The sequence below is a fragment of the Papilio xuthus genome, unplaced genomic scaffold, assembly GCF_000836235.2.
Source record: "Papilio xuthus unplaced genomic scaffold, Pxut_1.1 DF826923.1, whole genome shotgun sequence".
Lineage (NCBI taxonomy): Eukaryota > Metazoa > Arthropoda > Insecta > Lepidoptera > Papilionidae > Papilio > Papilio xuthus.
In genome coordinates this window covers 3,192,450-3,210,091 of record NW_013531726.1, presented here as the reverse complement: position 1 = coordinate 3,210,091, position 17,642 = coordinate 3,192,450, and the positions used below count along the sequence as shown (strand labels likewise).

Here is a 17,642-nt window from a genome sequence, read left to right as displayed (position 1 = left end):
AGAAGAATACGAAGAAGAAGAAGAATACGAAGAAGAAGAAGAATACGAAGAAGAAGAAGAATACGAAGAATACGAAGAATACGAAGAATACGAAGAATACGAAGAAGAAGAAGAATACGAAGAAGAAGAAGAATACGAAGAAGAAGAAGAATACGAAGAAGAAGAAGAATACGAAGAAGAAGAAGAATAAGAAGAAGAAGAAGAAGAAGAAGAAGAAGAAGAAGAAGAAGAAGAAGAAGAAGAAGAAGAAGAAGAAGAAGAAGAAGAAGAAGAAGAAGAAGAAGAAGAAGAAGAAGAAGAAGAAGAAGGTCTATGCGTTCCGTGGCTCTTGCCATACCCGCTCGAAAACAGATAAGTTTCGCTACGAATCTTCTAGCTACATTTATGCGCCGTTCAATCCTGCACTGCCATACGCGGGCGAGCTTTTCCACGCCGAGAGTCTGAATTGGGATTTATTATCCTCACTCCAGCCACGCGGCATGCAGTCAGTGCTTAGAGTGCTTAGCTTAGAGTGCAATAGGGTATCGCCTAAATCTAGACTAGAATCTACATACTGACCTAACAAGCGGTCTACAGCATTAACGCGTTATCCGCTCGGTAACAGGTAATCGCAGTAAGGGAGGACGGTCACTGATTGATAAGGATCTATAATTCAAAATCACATCCTCCAAACACAGACCCAGTTGGGTGAAGGGTCTGACATTCTTCTTCTTCTTCTTTTATTTTAATTTTATTTATCATATTTCTAATATCATTTCAACTTCATATCCAAAAAAAAAAATGTACAAAACATATTATATTCAAAACAGAACACCGGCTGCGGAATCCCATGATCATTTACCGATACGACTATAGGAATAATGGTAGTCGATTTCATACGCCACATGGCAGTAACCTCGTGAACCAAATCTAGGTATTTTAACACTTTTTCCTTTTCACGAGATTCTCGTCATGTGGAATAGTGACATCGACTAACATTACACAACTCTCAGACCGGTCTATTATTACTATATCGGGCCTATTGGCAGCAATAGTCCTATCCGTAATAATAGATCGATCCCAGTAGAGCGTGATATCGCTATTTTCCAGAACGGTTATTATTATTATTATTCCTGAAATATTCTATGTTTAAATTTCGAACAAAATACACTTAATTAGTTGATAACAAAAACGAGCTGCATTAACGAAATTGATGCACATAAAGTAGAAACATTTCCGCGATGTAAATGCAATATCCTTTTTGACACTATTAAAAAGTCAGCTCTAAACTATATTAGGTGGGAGGTGGGAGGTGAGCGTGCGCCGAACTCGTCCGGCAATTTACCAATCACCGCGACTGCGAGGCCCTCGAGTTAGATGGATAACAGAGATGGATGTTGATTAGCGACACGGACATGTGTGATGAAACAATACAATGTCGATTTACTCATTTCCACATTTTCCGTAGTATTAGTTAAAACGATAAATGATATGACTGGTAAAAGTTAGAGAATAGCAAAAAAACTCCATCACATTATAGAATAAATACATTTTTATTCTATAATGTGATGCATTTACAATTACAAAATAATAATCTTTTTTTATCTTGACATGGGAATTCAATAAATAATACAATAATGATGTATCCAAGACAGTATTGTTCAGTTTCCAGTTCATTAATTGAGTTCATTGTGTAGTTTCGGGAGCAGCTAGTGCCGCACCCAGCGGGTGGTCGCAGCCCTAATGAGGCCCTTTACTCTCCAAATCAATGACAAACATAATAGAAATATTTTGCGAAGAAGACTTGTGACAACTAACACGTCAAATGATACATTACGCTGGTAAGATGATTAACTGCTAGTTACCAGTTAGCCGGTGAATACTCCAGAACCAATTGTAATTTGTCACTTCTATGGATACTGACATCCATGGATACGGTTATCCAATGACACTAGGTGAAAAATGTATCTTAAAATGATCTAAACTTAAGGTATGTTGAGTCTCTCTTCAATTTGTCCAAAATTATCCAAATGAAAGGATTTCGTGATAAAAACTAGTAAGTACTTTTATTGATCACATTATTTAATAGCGGCATTTTGTAATGCAAAATATAAATAGGCCGCCGCGAATATCGGTATAGGGGAACGAGGAGGTTCATTAAAATTAATAGTATGTCATTAACAAAGCGTACCTACTAACAGTAACAAGGTACATAGTTATTTGAATCGAAACCAATAAACACAACAGTGCCTAGTTGTGCCACAACTGATACATGCTTTATAAACAGTTGCACGTATGATTTAATTTACATTCCTAGCAATTGAAGCCTACGACATATTTAACTGACGCTTAATAAAATAAGTACAGCATTAATTTGTTTAAATGAAATATTCAGGTCATCTGAAATACAATAAATCATACTATATTTTGTATATGTCTGAACAATGTTAACATAATTATGTAGTCACAAAGTTATGTATTATGTATATTAAGTCAATGAACTCTTATCAGAATCACCTTTTATAGCTAAAAACTTCTCGACTAATTTTATCAGCTGAGCCGTCCTTTATTATACACCGAAATATATTGTGGGTTATACCAGTGTATAGGAGAAAAAATAATAAAGATTAAATTCTTCAAGCAAATACCCGCGCTTTTTACCCATTTTACATTATCTTGACTTTATTTTCATCACATAGAGTAGGTATTACTGACCAGAATGTACTAATAATTACCATTATTCCGTCTCCACTGAATAATGTAGACAGCATTTGAACAAGGACGAAGCATACTAATTTCCTGGAAAGATTGTTGCAAGTTGACTATACAATATGCTACAGTTGTCAGCGAGATGAGACAATGGCGCGAGGCCGCGGGGGCGAAGACACCACGTATTATCAAAGTTAACGAGAGTAAGTGACTTTAATTATATTTATAGCATTAACACGATGCAGAGGATGGGTCATCAGGCCCTTTATACCTACAGCGTATTTAAAACAGATTACTTGTGATTGCTGGAATGCATGTGGCAACATTTTGAGTAATATGATAATATTCTGTACGCTATAGAGAACAGTTTTAGATCTGTCCTCTCCCAATTTCATTTATCTTGAAAATACCATGCGTTATCACTTTATCACTCCCGATACACCCGTATAATAAGTATTGTTATCTCAAATTTTTCACAGTAGAGGACAGGGACAAAGATATGTTTTGGAGGACTATTCTGACAATGAAAATCCACGTTAGCTAATTTGTATGACCGCATTTTTCATGTTTTTCAATAAACAAACAAGCATCAGACATACAAACTTCACGTCTTTTATGGAATCCGCATAACGGGAGTTCATAAAGTGCATTGTTTGCAAGATAAAATTCTATTATGTTGCATAAAAAGGTGAACAATAGACGCATGTGACTGTTAAGCCGTTATTACCACAATCATACACGTTGCAATAAAGATTAATCTTAGGTTCCTGTGTGCGTTTAAAAAAAAAGTAATAATATTAAAGTACCTAAGATCTTTCTAATCATTCTAAAATGTGCTAAGAAACATGTTTTATAATTTCCAAAAAAAAAATACTCAAGTTATTAATACCAGAACTATAGTCAAACATTAATTAAAGTTATTAAGGGAAGTCGTCTACTCGAAAAATCTAATCATCAAATAAATTAAAAATAAACGCTTATCATTCAACAATCGTTAATAAATAATTAAAGTCATATAAAAACAGGTAATAGAAAAATAACACAATAGATATGATAGGGAAAAACGTAAAAACTATCTTGCATATTTCGAATGCAAAAATAATTTCATTTGAACATAAACACAGTTGCGATACGCCATCGATCAAGATAATGTTCATGGATATAGACAATGACATAATTATAAAAGAATGTTGATGACTGACCTGACGTTAATGTGTACAAATTTTATAACCAAAACTAACTTACAAAGTATAATTAATGAAATCCGTCCGCTCGCCACGTCCGTACAATATATGCACAATAATATTGTAGTCAAAGAAATAAATTCACTTCCCACTTAGGATCAAATATCGCATAACAAACTATCGGCTAATAGAGGTATAATTTAAGAGCACATAAACGTTGGTATGATAAATTTTCGATTTAATTGCACTTTTAAACCTTATTACATTTCACCGATATGGGTAGGTAATAAACGTCCTCGATTATAACACAAAGGCACATAGTTGCTAGCTCGCTTACGTCAAGTGAGGAAGCTTCGTATCTTGAGCACGTACAACGGAATTTTACTTCTTTATTAGGCAGGCCTTTTCGCACGCTCCCCTACAAGAACTCAGGTTACATGAAGTAGTTATGTCCTAGTTAGTGTAGCATGCAAGATTGCTGTGTATACACTAAAGTTGAAAAGATACTTGCATTTGACCCAGAAGGGTTGATAATATTTATTCGATACCCTCCGAAAGAAGTCCGTATCGTTTTTAATTTTAAAAATTCTTCAACTAGCCACCGGGCTGGTAATAAAATTATACATTCTACACCTCATGTTTTTATTAATATTTCAACTGGTTTGAAAAGTAACAATAATTGTAAAATTGTACAGACCCCTCGGATTTTATGAGTCAATATTATTACCAAAATTATTTTCATAAAATAGGGGTTTGGAACTGGTTACGCTGGTCATATAGACAATTATAAGCAATAAATACCTTTGAATCGCAACATAGTTTTAAAAATATAATTTCGTATCACAAAGAGATTTTTAAATTTATTTTCATTTCAATCAACCTTGACTATTTGACATTTGCATTTATTCTAAAGAGAATACGAAATAAGTCTGTTCTTTCCTCATCAAAAAGCTTTTGTAAACATGAATTGTTAATAAATAATATTATATCATAGTCACTTTCAATATAAATATGTACTGGTAGAGATTTTCCGACACAACGCTATCCATTTTCTTGCCCTTCTTTCTTCGGAGGGTAGGCATAGAACAATAGTGCATGCTTATTCATTATTAACCACAGCATCTGCCCAGTATCGTATTAGTCACGGCAAATTATAGGTCTAACGACATTGGACACAAAGCAATTAATTACAGTACTGTCTTTTTCTGACTTTGGGAACAAATTTAAGGAGAAAATTACGCAAAAAAGACCATAAAGTTAGCTAATTACAATTCAACAATTACCAGGCGAGCAGTCGGTATAGCCTGTGTCAGGCACGGGGGGCATTCTTCTAGAAAGTGTCGTCAGCCACATCGACCCTCTAATCACCGCGAATAGTCGCGACTGTTACCTTTTGTTACCACGCTAATTAGGTATTTGCAACTCCCCATGTCGCACGGGAAACGAATGAAACGATTAACATTAATTACTGCAAATCTACGTAAGACTTGCTAAAACATATCTATACTATTAAATCAAAAATTAGTTATCACAGAATACATCAAATAGTATAATTAAACCTTCAACCATCTACCAAACTACAAAAACGAAAGAAATTAGTTTAACTGTTGTCAAAACACATATACATATTATAAATTGCATTCGAATTGTACCATGAAAACTCTACGTAGGTAACTGTAATTAATTCTGCGGTAGCTCTTGAACATAAAACACTGTCCTTGCACATTATCTCGATTCTCTACACGTATTATAATAAACATTACTATGTTATACCACCTTTCAATGCAGATCTCTTCAGTTGTCACTAACACAAATCCTAGTTTACTTTTGAAAAATAGTAGTGTACATACGTAATCTAATATATCTTATTATTTGTGTAGATTATGTCATGTAGCTAAATATAACAACAACGCAGGTCATCCGTAGATGACAAAGATAAACTAGTCAAATAGAGTAACCTATCGACGTCAAATATTTAATTATGTATATTTCTTACCATCTGCACTATTTTCTTTTTTTATTAGTTTAGTACTGGCATCTTATTATCTATTTGTTATAACATATTACACCTGTAAATTGGATAAAGTTTTGTACAATAATCCCATATTTTAGAGTTTAAAACGGTGGTGAGAGTATTATTTTGAGAAGATCCGCCTACTTACGATCTATTTGCAGTGCGAACTACAGTCAACGTAACCTCATAATCTACTAAACACTGAATCACATTTTGAGCACTTGAAATAACGACACTATTTTTGATAACTTTGTCTCTATAAAAATTCTTTGAAAGTATAAAGAACAAAGTTATGGATCCAAAAGCCGATTGATATTAATTAATTAAAATATGAGAAAAAGAAAGAAAAATCTATTTTTACACATTTTTACCTTGACGTAACATTGATAAAGGGCACACAAGTGTAATGCATCCTGCGATAAACACAATGTTGTTGATAAGAACTTCAAGGACGCATATTAAAATGGATTATTGAAAATAATAAAAAAAAGTACAGTTCAATTATTTATTTACAAGAATATCGATGACTCAATATGTTAACATGGCAATTAGTACGGTACCGAATCAGACACAAAGTAATTGAGATGAATATATAGAAGACGATTGCAAGGCCAGTCGGGTCAAATTCGCAAATAAATCTACACACGCAAAATAGGACAAAGTTATCGTGGACAATTAAAGCTTATATGACAAATTGCGATGACAAAATAATAACAGTAAAAGCCAAATTTATTTTTTAAAAACATTTCCCGTACCGGGAATCGAACCCGAGCCTCCTGGGTGAAAGCCAGGTATCCTAGCCACTAGACCATACGGGATATGTTGATTACTTAGAAACAGTCAGTTTGAATGGTAGAGTTTAGGATTAAACCTATCTTTTTCTTAGAAATGCGTATCGTTCAATAAGAATGGAGGTAATCAATTTTATTTCTAAAATCAACTTACACTACGCTGGCAGTAGTAATTACTACCAACTTTAATATATTTTATATCTAATAATCTCAAAATGTTGTAATCCCAGCGCTATGTTCCTATTTTTTAGTTTTCCGTACGAAAAATTACACGGACACAACTGTTAAAGGTAAAAATGACGTCACTTTTCTGGTTGATATTTTATAACGCAATGAATCACAAGGGAAGTGTAAATAGGTAATATAAGTACGTAAATCTTACGTAGATTTTGTCATCTTGTAATTTTTAAATATTTATTTACGCCGCATACCTTTTTTAAACGTATGGTTTGATTTCGAGAATATTCTGTTACAAATGGTAGTATTGTGTGAGTTAAGGAATCACATATAAGTTGTATTTCATTTTACAAAATATTTCTTACCTGTATTGTGCTTCTCTGCAACATTGTTAACGGTGGCAGTTGTGTTTTTCACTTCTTCCATTTTATCTGAACACACACACTACCTGCAAGGTTTACCATAATGTTTAATCATTTGAATAATAAGATAATAATTCACACACTATAAACTGCATTGTTTTAGACATTTTCTAAAGATAAGTGCGCATTAAAGAAAAGTAATTAAAAATAAAATATACCCTCCAATTTTAAAAATCGAATTATTTTACTGTTTCTAAAAATTCACTTACTTGTAAATAGTTGTACACTGATGAACACCTCACCTTATCACTAATCACACTACGTAAACACAGCCAAAGCAACAGACGCTAAAAATAATCGCTACGACAATATAAAGAACACAACTTTATAGTCGCGCGCCCGCACGAGACAACGACGTTTGACAACTTCGCGCTACCCGTGGAGACTTGGTCGGTGTTGCCATAATTTATTCTAATCTCCCCAAAAGAAAATAGTTTTGGGCAAAAAAACTTAAAAAAATTAAATCGTTTTGCTCTTTATAATTTTATCCAATTTCTAATTAAAAGTTAATAAATTAAGGGTATGGAATAATATATTTATTCGGACTTCAATATAGTGTTATTAAAACAATTTTCTTTCAAACCGTAATATTGTTTGTTCAAAAGGAATAAAATAATTAAACGAAATGGAAGTTATTGTTAAAAGATTTCGTTTGGGCAGTGGAAATCCACATTTATTGGGTATTTCATTATATTTTTTCAATTTTGAATTGCATACAAGCCATTTAAATTAACATTTTAATTGAAAATAAATATTAATTTTCCCTAAATTATGGTTAATTTTTAACTCGGCGTTTATTTCTGCAGCTTCCCACTTCCGAATGTTTCCGAGACAGCTCCGAGCATGTCCGAACTTTTGCTATTGATGTCGGAAAAGTGTTTCCGCGCCATTTTCTTTGGCGTTGTTGGGACTGACAATTTGGCAAACGCTTTCCCATGCTTACCTATACACTTGTTTCTCTTTTAAATAGACATGTCTAGATGTAATGATAATGTATCTTTTTTACGATTTTAGTTATGTTTTCAGATGTTAGAAACTCGAAATGTCACCGATCAAAATTGTTGGTACTCAACTATTAATGCAAATTTAATTTTCTGGAGAATTCTTTAGCTACTTATTACTTTTCAGAGTTTTGAGTAAGTAGGTATATTACTTACTAATCTACTAAGAAATATTTTGTTTCTCATTTGAATTTAAGTAATTCAACTTTACTTTTACTCAGATCGTGTTTAGTGCCTTTTACTATTTACTTACTAAGTTCCTTTATATTTTTCGGTATTTCAGTTGGATGTTTAGATCTACTTAAATGGAAAAGACTCACCTTAACGAAAAGTTCTGGTATAAAATAATTCTACATCTCGTCAATAGAGTTTGAAGTTCTATAATTTCTAGTATGTTGTTATGAATACTTATATATAGTCTGTTAACCGTTATTGTGCTTTTTTCAGACTTCCTCATTCTTTTTTCTCACAGTAGAAATACTTAGGTATCTATACATGTAAACTGTTTCGGTGCATTACTATTAACTGTCATTTTTTTTAATAAATCAAACATAAATGAGTCAAATCATACAGATTTTATCGGTCTCAGTTCTAATATTGTCTTAATTTTTTATAAGCTGTCATCGTATGATTTTAAAAGCAACCCAATTAAACATAGATAATACACGGCTGAAATTTTAACAGTTTATTATAAAATAATTTACGGTATTTTTGTGTTTTGTCGTTATAAATGTAGATACTTAAATAATAATAAAAGTTTATTAAAAAGACACGTACAACACGCGTTTACAGTATTTTCTTTAATCTTACTTTATTATGTACAGTCAGGTCAATTGTACAAAAAGATATTAAGATGTGATGTTCGTATAAAAAGGGTCCGTATCTAAGATGTGCGTACGGGGCTGTGCGGCGGTGTGTCGCGGCGCTTAGCTCTCTGCAGCGGGGGCGGGCGCCGCGGCGGGGGCTGTCACTGGTTTGTTGCACAATCTTTGAAGAAAACCTGTTAAATATTAAACAGTGCTTTATACCTAAATTCATTTTAGTTCCATACAGCTATAAACCGACAAAGTTATCTGACCCGGTAGACACAAGTGAAACTTTATTCCAATAGCTAACTAGCGCTGCAATATCTACATCAAAAAGTGCTACAAGATCCTTGACTGTAGCTGTCTTGTGTTTTGTGTTTACGGCTAACCTTGAGTTTCTGACACCAAAATCTCTTAACACAAGCAGAGAAAACATATATTTTAAATGGAAATTTTGATCTCAGAAACTCACGGTAAGTAGATTTCCACTGTCTCACCGTGCAAGATAAATTTGTTGCACTAATGCGTAACAAGTTTCGAAAGCCTTCATCAATTTCAATAGTTAATTTTTAATAATGGTAATTTAATTTTTTTTTAAGGTATACAAAGCTGAATCTATAGGTTTTAGAATCTATATCATATTAAAATTTAATGGTTTTTAATTTAAATGATAAACACAGTGTTAAAGCAGTTTAAAAGTTACAAGTTACATTTTTTAAAGTTATATTTTTAGTTTAGAAAATACATTTTTTTAGAATCTGAAAATTTGAAAAATTTATTATGAATTAAGAAAGATTAAAATGATAAGCTGATGTTAAAAAGCATAAGAGATAACAAAAGTTTAAAGATAGAGCTTAAGATGATAAAGCTTTTTCAAGATTTGCGCAATTCACGCGGCCTCAATTTATCCACTTACGATCTTATAACTAAAGATATGACGATATTTTGATCTTCTACGCCATGACCTTCTTCAGGAATGCTGTAAACGGACAAACAATAAGACACGGGGACAAACACAAACAAATATACTACATTTACATGCCAACAATATATTTATAGAGCCTCAATTATTTCTTATAAATGAGGTTTTACTCAACAATATACACTAATACAAATACATTAGGTACATAAAAGGACTGTGGGATTCAAAATATAAGGACATGCTTATGTATAAAATCACTAGGATTGGTAACAACACCGTACAAAAATCCATTTACTTTTAATTTACACTAATGACTAGCTAGAAGTCACGTCTTCATCAGCTAAATTTATTGCTTCGGATAGCTTAATATAAGTAAAATAAGGTTACAAACCGCATTAATGAAAAGTGCAGTAAAACCTTTTTATATTATAAACATTATTTTATAAAATGATATAAATTTGAAACTACAGAATACGTGAAATAAAAACTTAAACAACTGATTAATGAAATTGAACCAAAAGGACACACTTATAACATACGAACGTACCGAATCGATGTTTTCTGGGATTAAAGACTTTTGCTAAACTAATACTATGACTAACTACAAATTTATCAAAGGAATGTTTGAGGTGAAAAGACAAAAGTAGAATCGTGCATATTTACCTTTGTCTAATCACAATTTTTTAATGCATAAACTATCTACAATAATTTATTCATGTATAGATACGAAGAAAGTTATAAGAATGATACTTACATGCGTATGGGATCATGCCGTCGTCATCTTCAGGGTCCATGCAATCCTTTGTGACTTCCGCAACTTCATTGTCCTCTAACTTCTCACCTACAAATATAGAAATCCATTTACTATCCATAAATATCTATTTCTTATGCATTCATTAATCCTTGAGTTAAATGGGTGTTCTTTGAATTGAGTAGGTCATTTACCAATAGTGTTGATTAATTCACAAGCCCTATGAATACTGAAATGCACTTGAGATTCCGTTCAGAGTTCTCATTTAAATCCAAATTGTCTTTTACTAAACAGAAAAACGATTACGTAAGATTAGGAAACACCGACGAACAATGCATAAATTTGAATTTTAAATACTTAAGTAGTTGTTGCAAGGTTATTTTAGAGTCTTGTTATCATTGTATTTTAATTGTTGGAAATGTAAGTAATTGAGGACCAAAATTGCAAACACTTCAATAGGCAATCAAATAAATTTTGTTTAGGAAAGAATTTAAACTATAGAAAACAATGTAGTAAAACAATCGAACAAACGAAACAACTGCACAAAAGTGTGTTGTCATCTCCCTTACACTTCTTATGAACACTGGAAATAACAGTCTGTATTTGTACAGATGTTTCGTCAGTGGAAACGGTAGAGTTTGTTTATTACCTAACGCAAGGAGGGTGTGTGTGAGCTCAGCGCCGAGCATAAGACCGTTCTCAGCCTTGTCGTACAGCTTCAGACATTCCAGGAAGTCCTCGTAGCAACCCTGGTCTTTGTCTTTCTTGCACTGGCTGTAGATGGGAAGGAACTCTTCGAGCTGAAATAAAACAACACAAACATGTTTTCGGACACTTTAAAACTATAAAGAGGCTAAAGTCTTTTTGCAGATACCGCGCAAATGTAAGCTCTTATGTTTCTGATCTTCAGCTGTTTCTGATGCTTTGATACGATTTTTTTATTTCTAATAGTTGTTTGTCCAACTTATATACTGTCTTACTACAAATTGATCAATCTTACTAATCGCTCTTTAAAGCAGATTAAAAAATTACCGTGAGCTGTTTCTCGCCCTTCTTTTTGGTACCGCCGAGTTTCTCGATGGTGGCAAGAGTAGGGTTGGAGTTGAGCGCCCTCAGGATGTCACCGACATTGTACGCGTCGATCTTGCCGTTACCCTCGAAGTCGTAGATGGAGAAGGCGAAGGATGCCCCTATTATAATAACAATCAAATTTATATGACCGGCAACATCGAAATTGTAATTACCATAGATTATTCGAATTTGAATTTGATACAGTAATGCATGTAGATAATAATTTGAATTGTCTGATATTTGATTGTGCGTTATTCAAGGAAGCTTTATAAAAGTCGCCCATTAATTAAATAAAGTAGCTTTCAAAAACAAGACAGCAGTGGAAAGGTTCCAGAAAATTCGCTGTAGTTAAATCAGGTACGTAGCGAGGTGGCGTGGGCGAGCCCAGAATAATATCCTTTCCACGTTTCAATATGTTCACTGTGAACTCGTGAGTCACATTCTAATTATATACCGATTGTGACGGTGTCCCAGTTTCGTCGCAGGTGCTAAAACGAAGCACAAGTCTGAGCTATTCTAATGTTGATCACAAGTAAAGTAATCGATTTTAAATTATTCAAAATGTAAAAAATAACAACATACACGATATCTCGGAAAATCAGACGTGACGTTATTAAAATAGAAATAAAATCTGACATGAAAAAAAAATAAACCTCGTATGACTTAACTCGTGGGTAAACATTGTGATAAGGGTGATACGATCACAAGAGATCAGGAAACGATAGGATGAGAAATGTAAATAGTTGTTCTACACTACTGCATATTGCAAAGATTTTGTAGGATGATTAACATTGTACATCCATTGACTGATAATTAGAAAAATAAAGTTTCCATTGTAAGACCGTAGTAGGGGAAATTCATCTGAAAATTGACCTTGATATTGACCGGTTAATTATTATTCAGCAAAAGAAGTTTCAATTAAATTAAAACAAAAGAAAATAACCATTATTATTATCACTGACTATCACTGGCCAAAAACCGTAAGCGCGCTCGTGCTGAAATTCGAGCGGAGTTTCTCTGTTTGGGCGGGCGGGCGTTGTATCACGTGACGCAATGGTTTATATTTGGATCGCGCGCGCATAGCTCGACGTAACTGGCGCCGACCGGCATCTCTTAGCAACGCAACCTTTTATGACAATTTTGAGGCATACATTGGGAACTTTATATTACTTCAGTATTTCGTAATATAATATCGTTCATATTTTAGGTTGATGTTTAAACGCAAAACATTTGTTGACTTTTGATGTCCTGAAAATTGAAAGTTAAGAAAAAGATGCTATTCTTGATAAGAATAGCTTAACATAGAATTATATTACAACTCAACAGATGACCTGTATACCTGTTTCAAAAGATGTATATATTTCGATATTAAAAAGTAATAAGATAAAATACTCACTTTCGATGTCGTTCTTGCTGAGGTCGCTCTGAAAAATGATTAAAATATTTCGTTATTTTCATTTCAACTGTAACTTTATTAGGGTGTGTGTATTTGTGTTGCGTCACGTCACTATCCGTGTTGTGTGTTAAATATCCGTGTAATAAGATGCAATATTAATTATTCACTGTCATTTGAGCACATCACTGTCGCTGTTACTATAGTGAAGCTTCCGGTCTGCGGAATTTCTATCACAAATTATTAACGCGTTTGGAAACACTTGTGTTTTAGTAACTGGATGTTTGCACTGAACTCCTTTTCACATTCCCACTGGCGTCGAAGTTGACTCACCATTTTGTGTGGTGTTAGTTGGTTCCCTCCCGGTCTTCACTGGCAGACGTTCAGACAAGAAGTGGGGCTCGAGAACTTTTCGCTTGACTGTTTTAACTGGCTCAGATGGCGCTCCCGTCTGGATATTTGAGATTTAGCCCAGGAATCCGCGACCGTTCTATTTTCGGTGGAGTTACTTGTTCTCCGTTGCGTCTTCGAAATCCGGAGGCGTGCGCGGGTGCGAAAGAGACAAAAACATTTCTAACGTGTTAGCTGTACGAACCAAGTGAAGCGAATCTAAACGTTAAATCTACATTTACGCTAACTATTTCGATCTATTCCGTATTTAATACTGAATGTAAGGTGGCAACAGGTATTAGGTATAAGGAACGATTGCTTTGCAATTTCAGTCAGCAAATGTAAGGAAGCTAAAATAATTCCTTATTTTGATGTATTTTACACTACAGAACTTTCTTGTATTCAATACCGGTGATTAGTGACTATTACTGAAAATGTAGTGTAAAAGAAAAAACCTTCTTAAAACAAATAAGTAAAAATAATAAATTTTATAGATAGATTTTGATAATTTTATTAAAGCAAATTAAACATGAATGTTAATTAAATTTGAAAGCACTAATAGTTTTCGTCTTCGCGTTTAATTTGGTTTGTATATTCATTCCATTGCGCGGAATTAACAATGGTTTCATTGATGGTATTGAACTTCCATATGATGGGACGCGAGGGGGACGGGGAACGAATGAGGCGGTGGTCCAAGAGGCTCGCCGCACGGAGTCTGGCGGAGGGGGACAGGGGACAGTGGCCACGGACTGCGCCCGGCATACGCGGCACCTGCGGTCATATTTGGAGAGACAAAATAGAGTATTACAGTCCCTGTGAAGGCTGATTAGCAATGTAAGCATACACCAAAGGTAGTTCAGAGTGATTCCTACTTTGTGCCGGCCTGGCAGTTTGCGACGCCACCACCAGCCGCGCAGACAGGCCAGCAGCCGCGCACCCTGCAGTCGGCAGCGCCGCACCAGGCTGCTCTTGCGAGACACCGCGGACGCCGACACTGCTGACGTCGTCGCTAAATCTTTGTAGTCCTAATAACAATCATAATTTATTCCGAGGTTTCTCCTCTCCCTAATATCTAGTATCGCATCTGTAACCCTTTGTCAACAAAGATATCATTTCGATGTGACGAAACGGTAGAGAATCGGAGAGTTTTTGAAAGTGGTTTCTGCTTATATTGGTTCTATAATATCACATGTATGCGACCAGCATGATGCTACTAGAGCATCGCATTACCAATGTTAAAAAAAGCAACTTATGACTATGATCAGTTTATACTAACTTGATAATCCTTGTGTACTATGAAAAACAATTTAAAAAACATATACGCATGTGACGTACTGCACTGTGTAAATACAATTTGCATGGCGCAACATATCATAATGCCAATTCAATATTTATTTTACTGTCTTCACTAGCAAGCTGTCGGGTACTTGTATAAGCAGCGACAGATAACAAAGTCTATAAAATGCATAACGTATATATTCAAGTTTTTCAATATCTATATTCGTGCCAAAATATATGACTTTAGTTTTATATTTCCATGAGTTACCTCTTTGGAATGCGTTTAAATCAGTTAACTCAAAATAGGTAACTTCGTCTATTGAACTACATAATCAAAAGTAATTTACAAATTTGAAAAAAAATTAAGGGTCCATACTACTTTATCAGTCGCAGGTAACTTCAATGAAGACGTCTTTCCTTGGGACAATTCTACATCCTGCAATGTCAAGGATTTCGAATCTTGATGTATAAATACTTCTTCGTCGGAGTATTGCTCGTAATCTCCTAAAAATAGAAAATAATTGAAGCGAGAACATACTTAATATTTCTTAATAAATAAAAAAAAGCTTACTATTTAGAGTGACGTAAGCATGTTCGTAATACTCGATCTCATTCGTTTGAGTATGTTCTTTAAAATTTACATTTATCTGGAATAAATAATAAAACTTTATTCTTTAGTATAACGCCATTAAAATGCATAAACTTTTTAAGTACTTGCCGCCTCTTCTCCGAAAGCAAATGTTGAATCAGAAATCTGGTCCTTGCTATTGGTAGGAGCATCATCTATTAAGAATGCTATATTTTTAGCAACATTATGAGACAGAGCGTCGTCTAAAAATGAATAGCTGGAGTGCTCACTACTGTGTGATGTTTCAATAGTATTTTGTACATCATCATTTGTTTTATTTTCTTTATCAATTACAACACTCAAAGCAGAGTCTACACATAATGTGACGATGTTCATTATTTCTTCCATTAATATTTCGTTCGATCCATTTGTTCTGTCTTCATCATCAGCAACATATTCGACGTCACTCATATCAAATAGACGATTAATAAAAGTAGAAGTCGATTTATTGAAATCACTCTGGTCTTGGACATCTTGTTCCTAAATAATTTTAAAAGGAAATTGAAATCTTACTTAAAATATAACATGATAAAAGGTGCAATCAAAATTCAATAAAACTTACGGTGCAGATTTCCTCATCGCCTTGTCCAATGATGTATGTATCAGTTTTTACATTACGTCTAATTTCTTCTGTAATATTTTGTTTACATTGAAATACATAGCACTTAATTTCTCATTTTATTTATTGATATTTCTGCAAGCTTTCTTACCTGTTAACTTTTGTGGAGTCGAGGTTGCTATTGTGTTAGATCCGTGTATGATGTTGACGTCATCATTGTCCCCTCTTTCAATACTAAAAGTTGAATTATCATTTTCTCTTTTCACTGTGCTATCAACGTTTAATTTTGATACGCTTCTCCATGGCTGCCCTGGGAGTTAGAACTATGGTTTATTAAATTATCGCGGTACTAATGATGCACAAGTTACTATATTTCTATTGTTAACCGTACCGAATTCTTTAGCAGCATTAACAATGATACAAGCCTCGTCTAACACTTGACTGACAAGATGAACAGCGAGCGACGTCGCCGCCGTTGAGTTTGTCTCTTCGTCCACAACATTTTCTGCAAGATAGATAATACTATACTTTAAGATTATGTAAGAGCCCTGATTTACTTAATCCAAACATTATCATAGAATTGTATTTATCGATTTGTAGTAAGAAAGGTTCATTTAAATGATCACACGCTTCGATTTCCTAATATTTTTAGCTATTTTTAAAGCTACACATATTGAGGTAATAAAGAATTCTTAAGCCGTAATTAAATATATTTACTGCCTGGATTTTTGTTATTATTTATAATACATACCTTTATTTGTCATAGTGACATTTAATGTGAAACACAAATAAAACAAAAGTAAGACATCGCGGAATTAAAAATTTTCTTCGTATTGTAATAATTTCAGCCAGTACTCGGGTTTAATAAAAAGTACATATGTTTTTTTATAACGTAATGCAATCCGAGACATAAACGGAAAAAAAGCTTAAATTGCATGAACATTTTTCTTTCAAATTATTAATTTTCAGATATAACGTTTATTTTATTTTTAAGATTTTTTCAAAACAAGATTTTATAACTCGTTTGGCTGACAGAGTTAGCATTATCATCACAATGACCACTCAGAAGTATAATATTCTTGGTAAGCATTGCATTTAAGTAAAAGATTACATACGATATAAAATTGCAAGAGTAGCAATGGTAAATAGGTTTACGTGAAAAGCATTATTCATGAAAAACATAGTTGCTATTTCTGTTCGAGCCAATACCGATGCGTTTCTTTAACCTCGTAGCTATTTTAACATGTTTCTCGATTGTACCATTTACTATTATATATCCACTGATTGTGTTATACAAGTATTGCCTTTTGAATTTAATAAGATAATGTACTAAATTTTAATTAAGATTCTTTATATCTTTTCCTAATTCATATTCTATATAACTTCGCCTTACTAGGGCAGTCACTACGGAAAAAATTGTTACAATACTTCGTAGAAATGTTTTCTAACATAATTATCATAGAGAATTATCGCTAATTTAGATCTGTAACATTCAGATAGAGACGAAGATTAGGCGCATCTCCTAGTACATTTTTCAGACATAATTTAAATGTTAACCAAATCACAA

At 33.6% G+C, this 17,642-nt stretch overlaps 2 protein-coding genes and 1 non-coding gene across 4 annotated transcripts; all 3 read right to left on the bottom strand.

Moving 5' to 3' along the window:
• Positions 1-6,632: 6,632 nt before the first annotated feature.
• TRNAE-UUC (transfer RNA glutamic acid (anticodon UUC)) lies at positions 6,633-6,704 on the bottom strand. The gene has a single exon. It is a non-coding gene; the product is annotated as a tRNA-Glu (tRNA).
• Positions 6,705-8,947: 2,243 nt separating this feature from the next.
• On the bottom strand, positions 8,948-13,663 carry Mlc1 (Myosin light chain alkali). Of its 2 annotated transcripts, NM_001311840.1 has the most exon segments (7): positions 8,948-9,277; positions 10,000-10,062; positions 10,760-10,846; positions 11,406-11,556; positions 11,789-11,946; positions 13,224-13,251; positions 13,554-13,634. In NM_001311840.1, coding segments are annotated over 6 exon segments (453 nt in total). In that variant the 5' UTR covers positions 13,557-13,634; the 3' UTR covers positions 8,948-9,277; positions 10,000-10,036.
• A 456-nt stretch (positions 13,664-14,119) lies between these two features.
• LOC106122506 (uncharacterized) lies at positions 14,120-16,898 on the bottom strand. Its single transcript, XM_013318501.1, has 9 exons — positions 16,827-16,898; positions 16,467-16,580; positions 16,227-16,385; positions 16,079-16,146; positions 15,607-15,996; positions 15,460-15,535; positions 15,265-15,392; positions 14,483-14,635; positions 14,120-14,381 (listed from the first exon to the last, which is right to left on the bottom strand). Exons 1-9 carry the CDS (start codon positions 16,837-16,839, stop codon positions 14,166-14,168), a joined length of 1,317 nt encoding a protein of 438 aa, XP_013173955.1. The 5' UTR covers positions 16,840-16,898; the 3' UTR covers positions 14,120-14,165.
• Between the last annotated feature and the right edge of the window lie 744 nt (positions 16,899-17,642).

What these genes read in the sequence shown, in the direction of transcription:
- Mlc1 (XM_013318502.1), bottom strand. An exon ending in CAGCAAGAACGACATCGAAA is followed by an intron (nt 11,947 to 13,223) that starts GTGAGTATTTTA and finishes TTATTATAATAG; the next exon opens with GGGCATCCTTCGCCTTCTCC. An exon ending in ACACACCCTCCTTGCGTTAG is followed by an intron (nt 10,847 to 11,405) that starts GTAATAAACAAA and finishes CTATATTTGTAG; the next exon opens with GTGAGAAGTTAGAGGACAAT.
- LOC106122506 (XM_013318501.1), bottom strand. An exon ending in TTGCTTTCGGAGAAGAGGCG is followed by an intron (nt 15,536 to 15,606) that starts GCAAGTACTTAA and finishes TATTTATTCCAG; the next exon opens with ATAAATGTAAATTTTAAAGA. An exon ending in TGCTTACGTCACTCTAAATA is followed by an intron (nt 15,393 to 15,459) that starts GTAAGCTTTTTT and finishes TTCTATTTTTAG; the next exon opens with GAGATTACGAGCAATACTCC.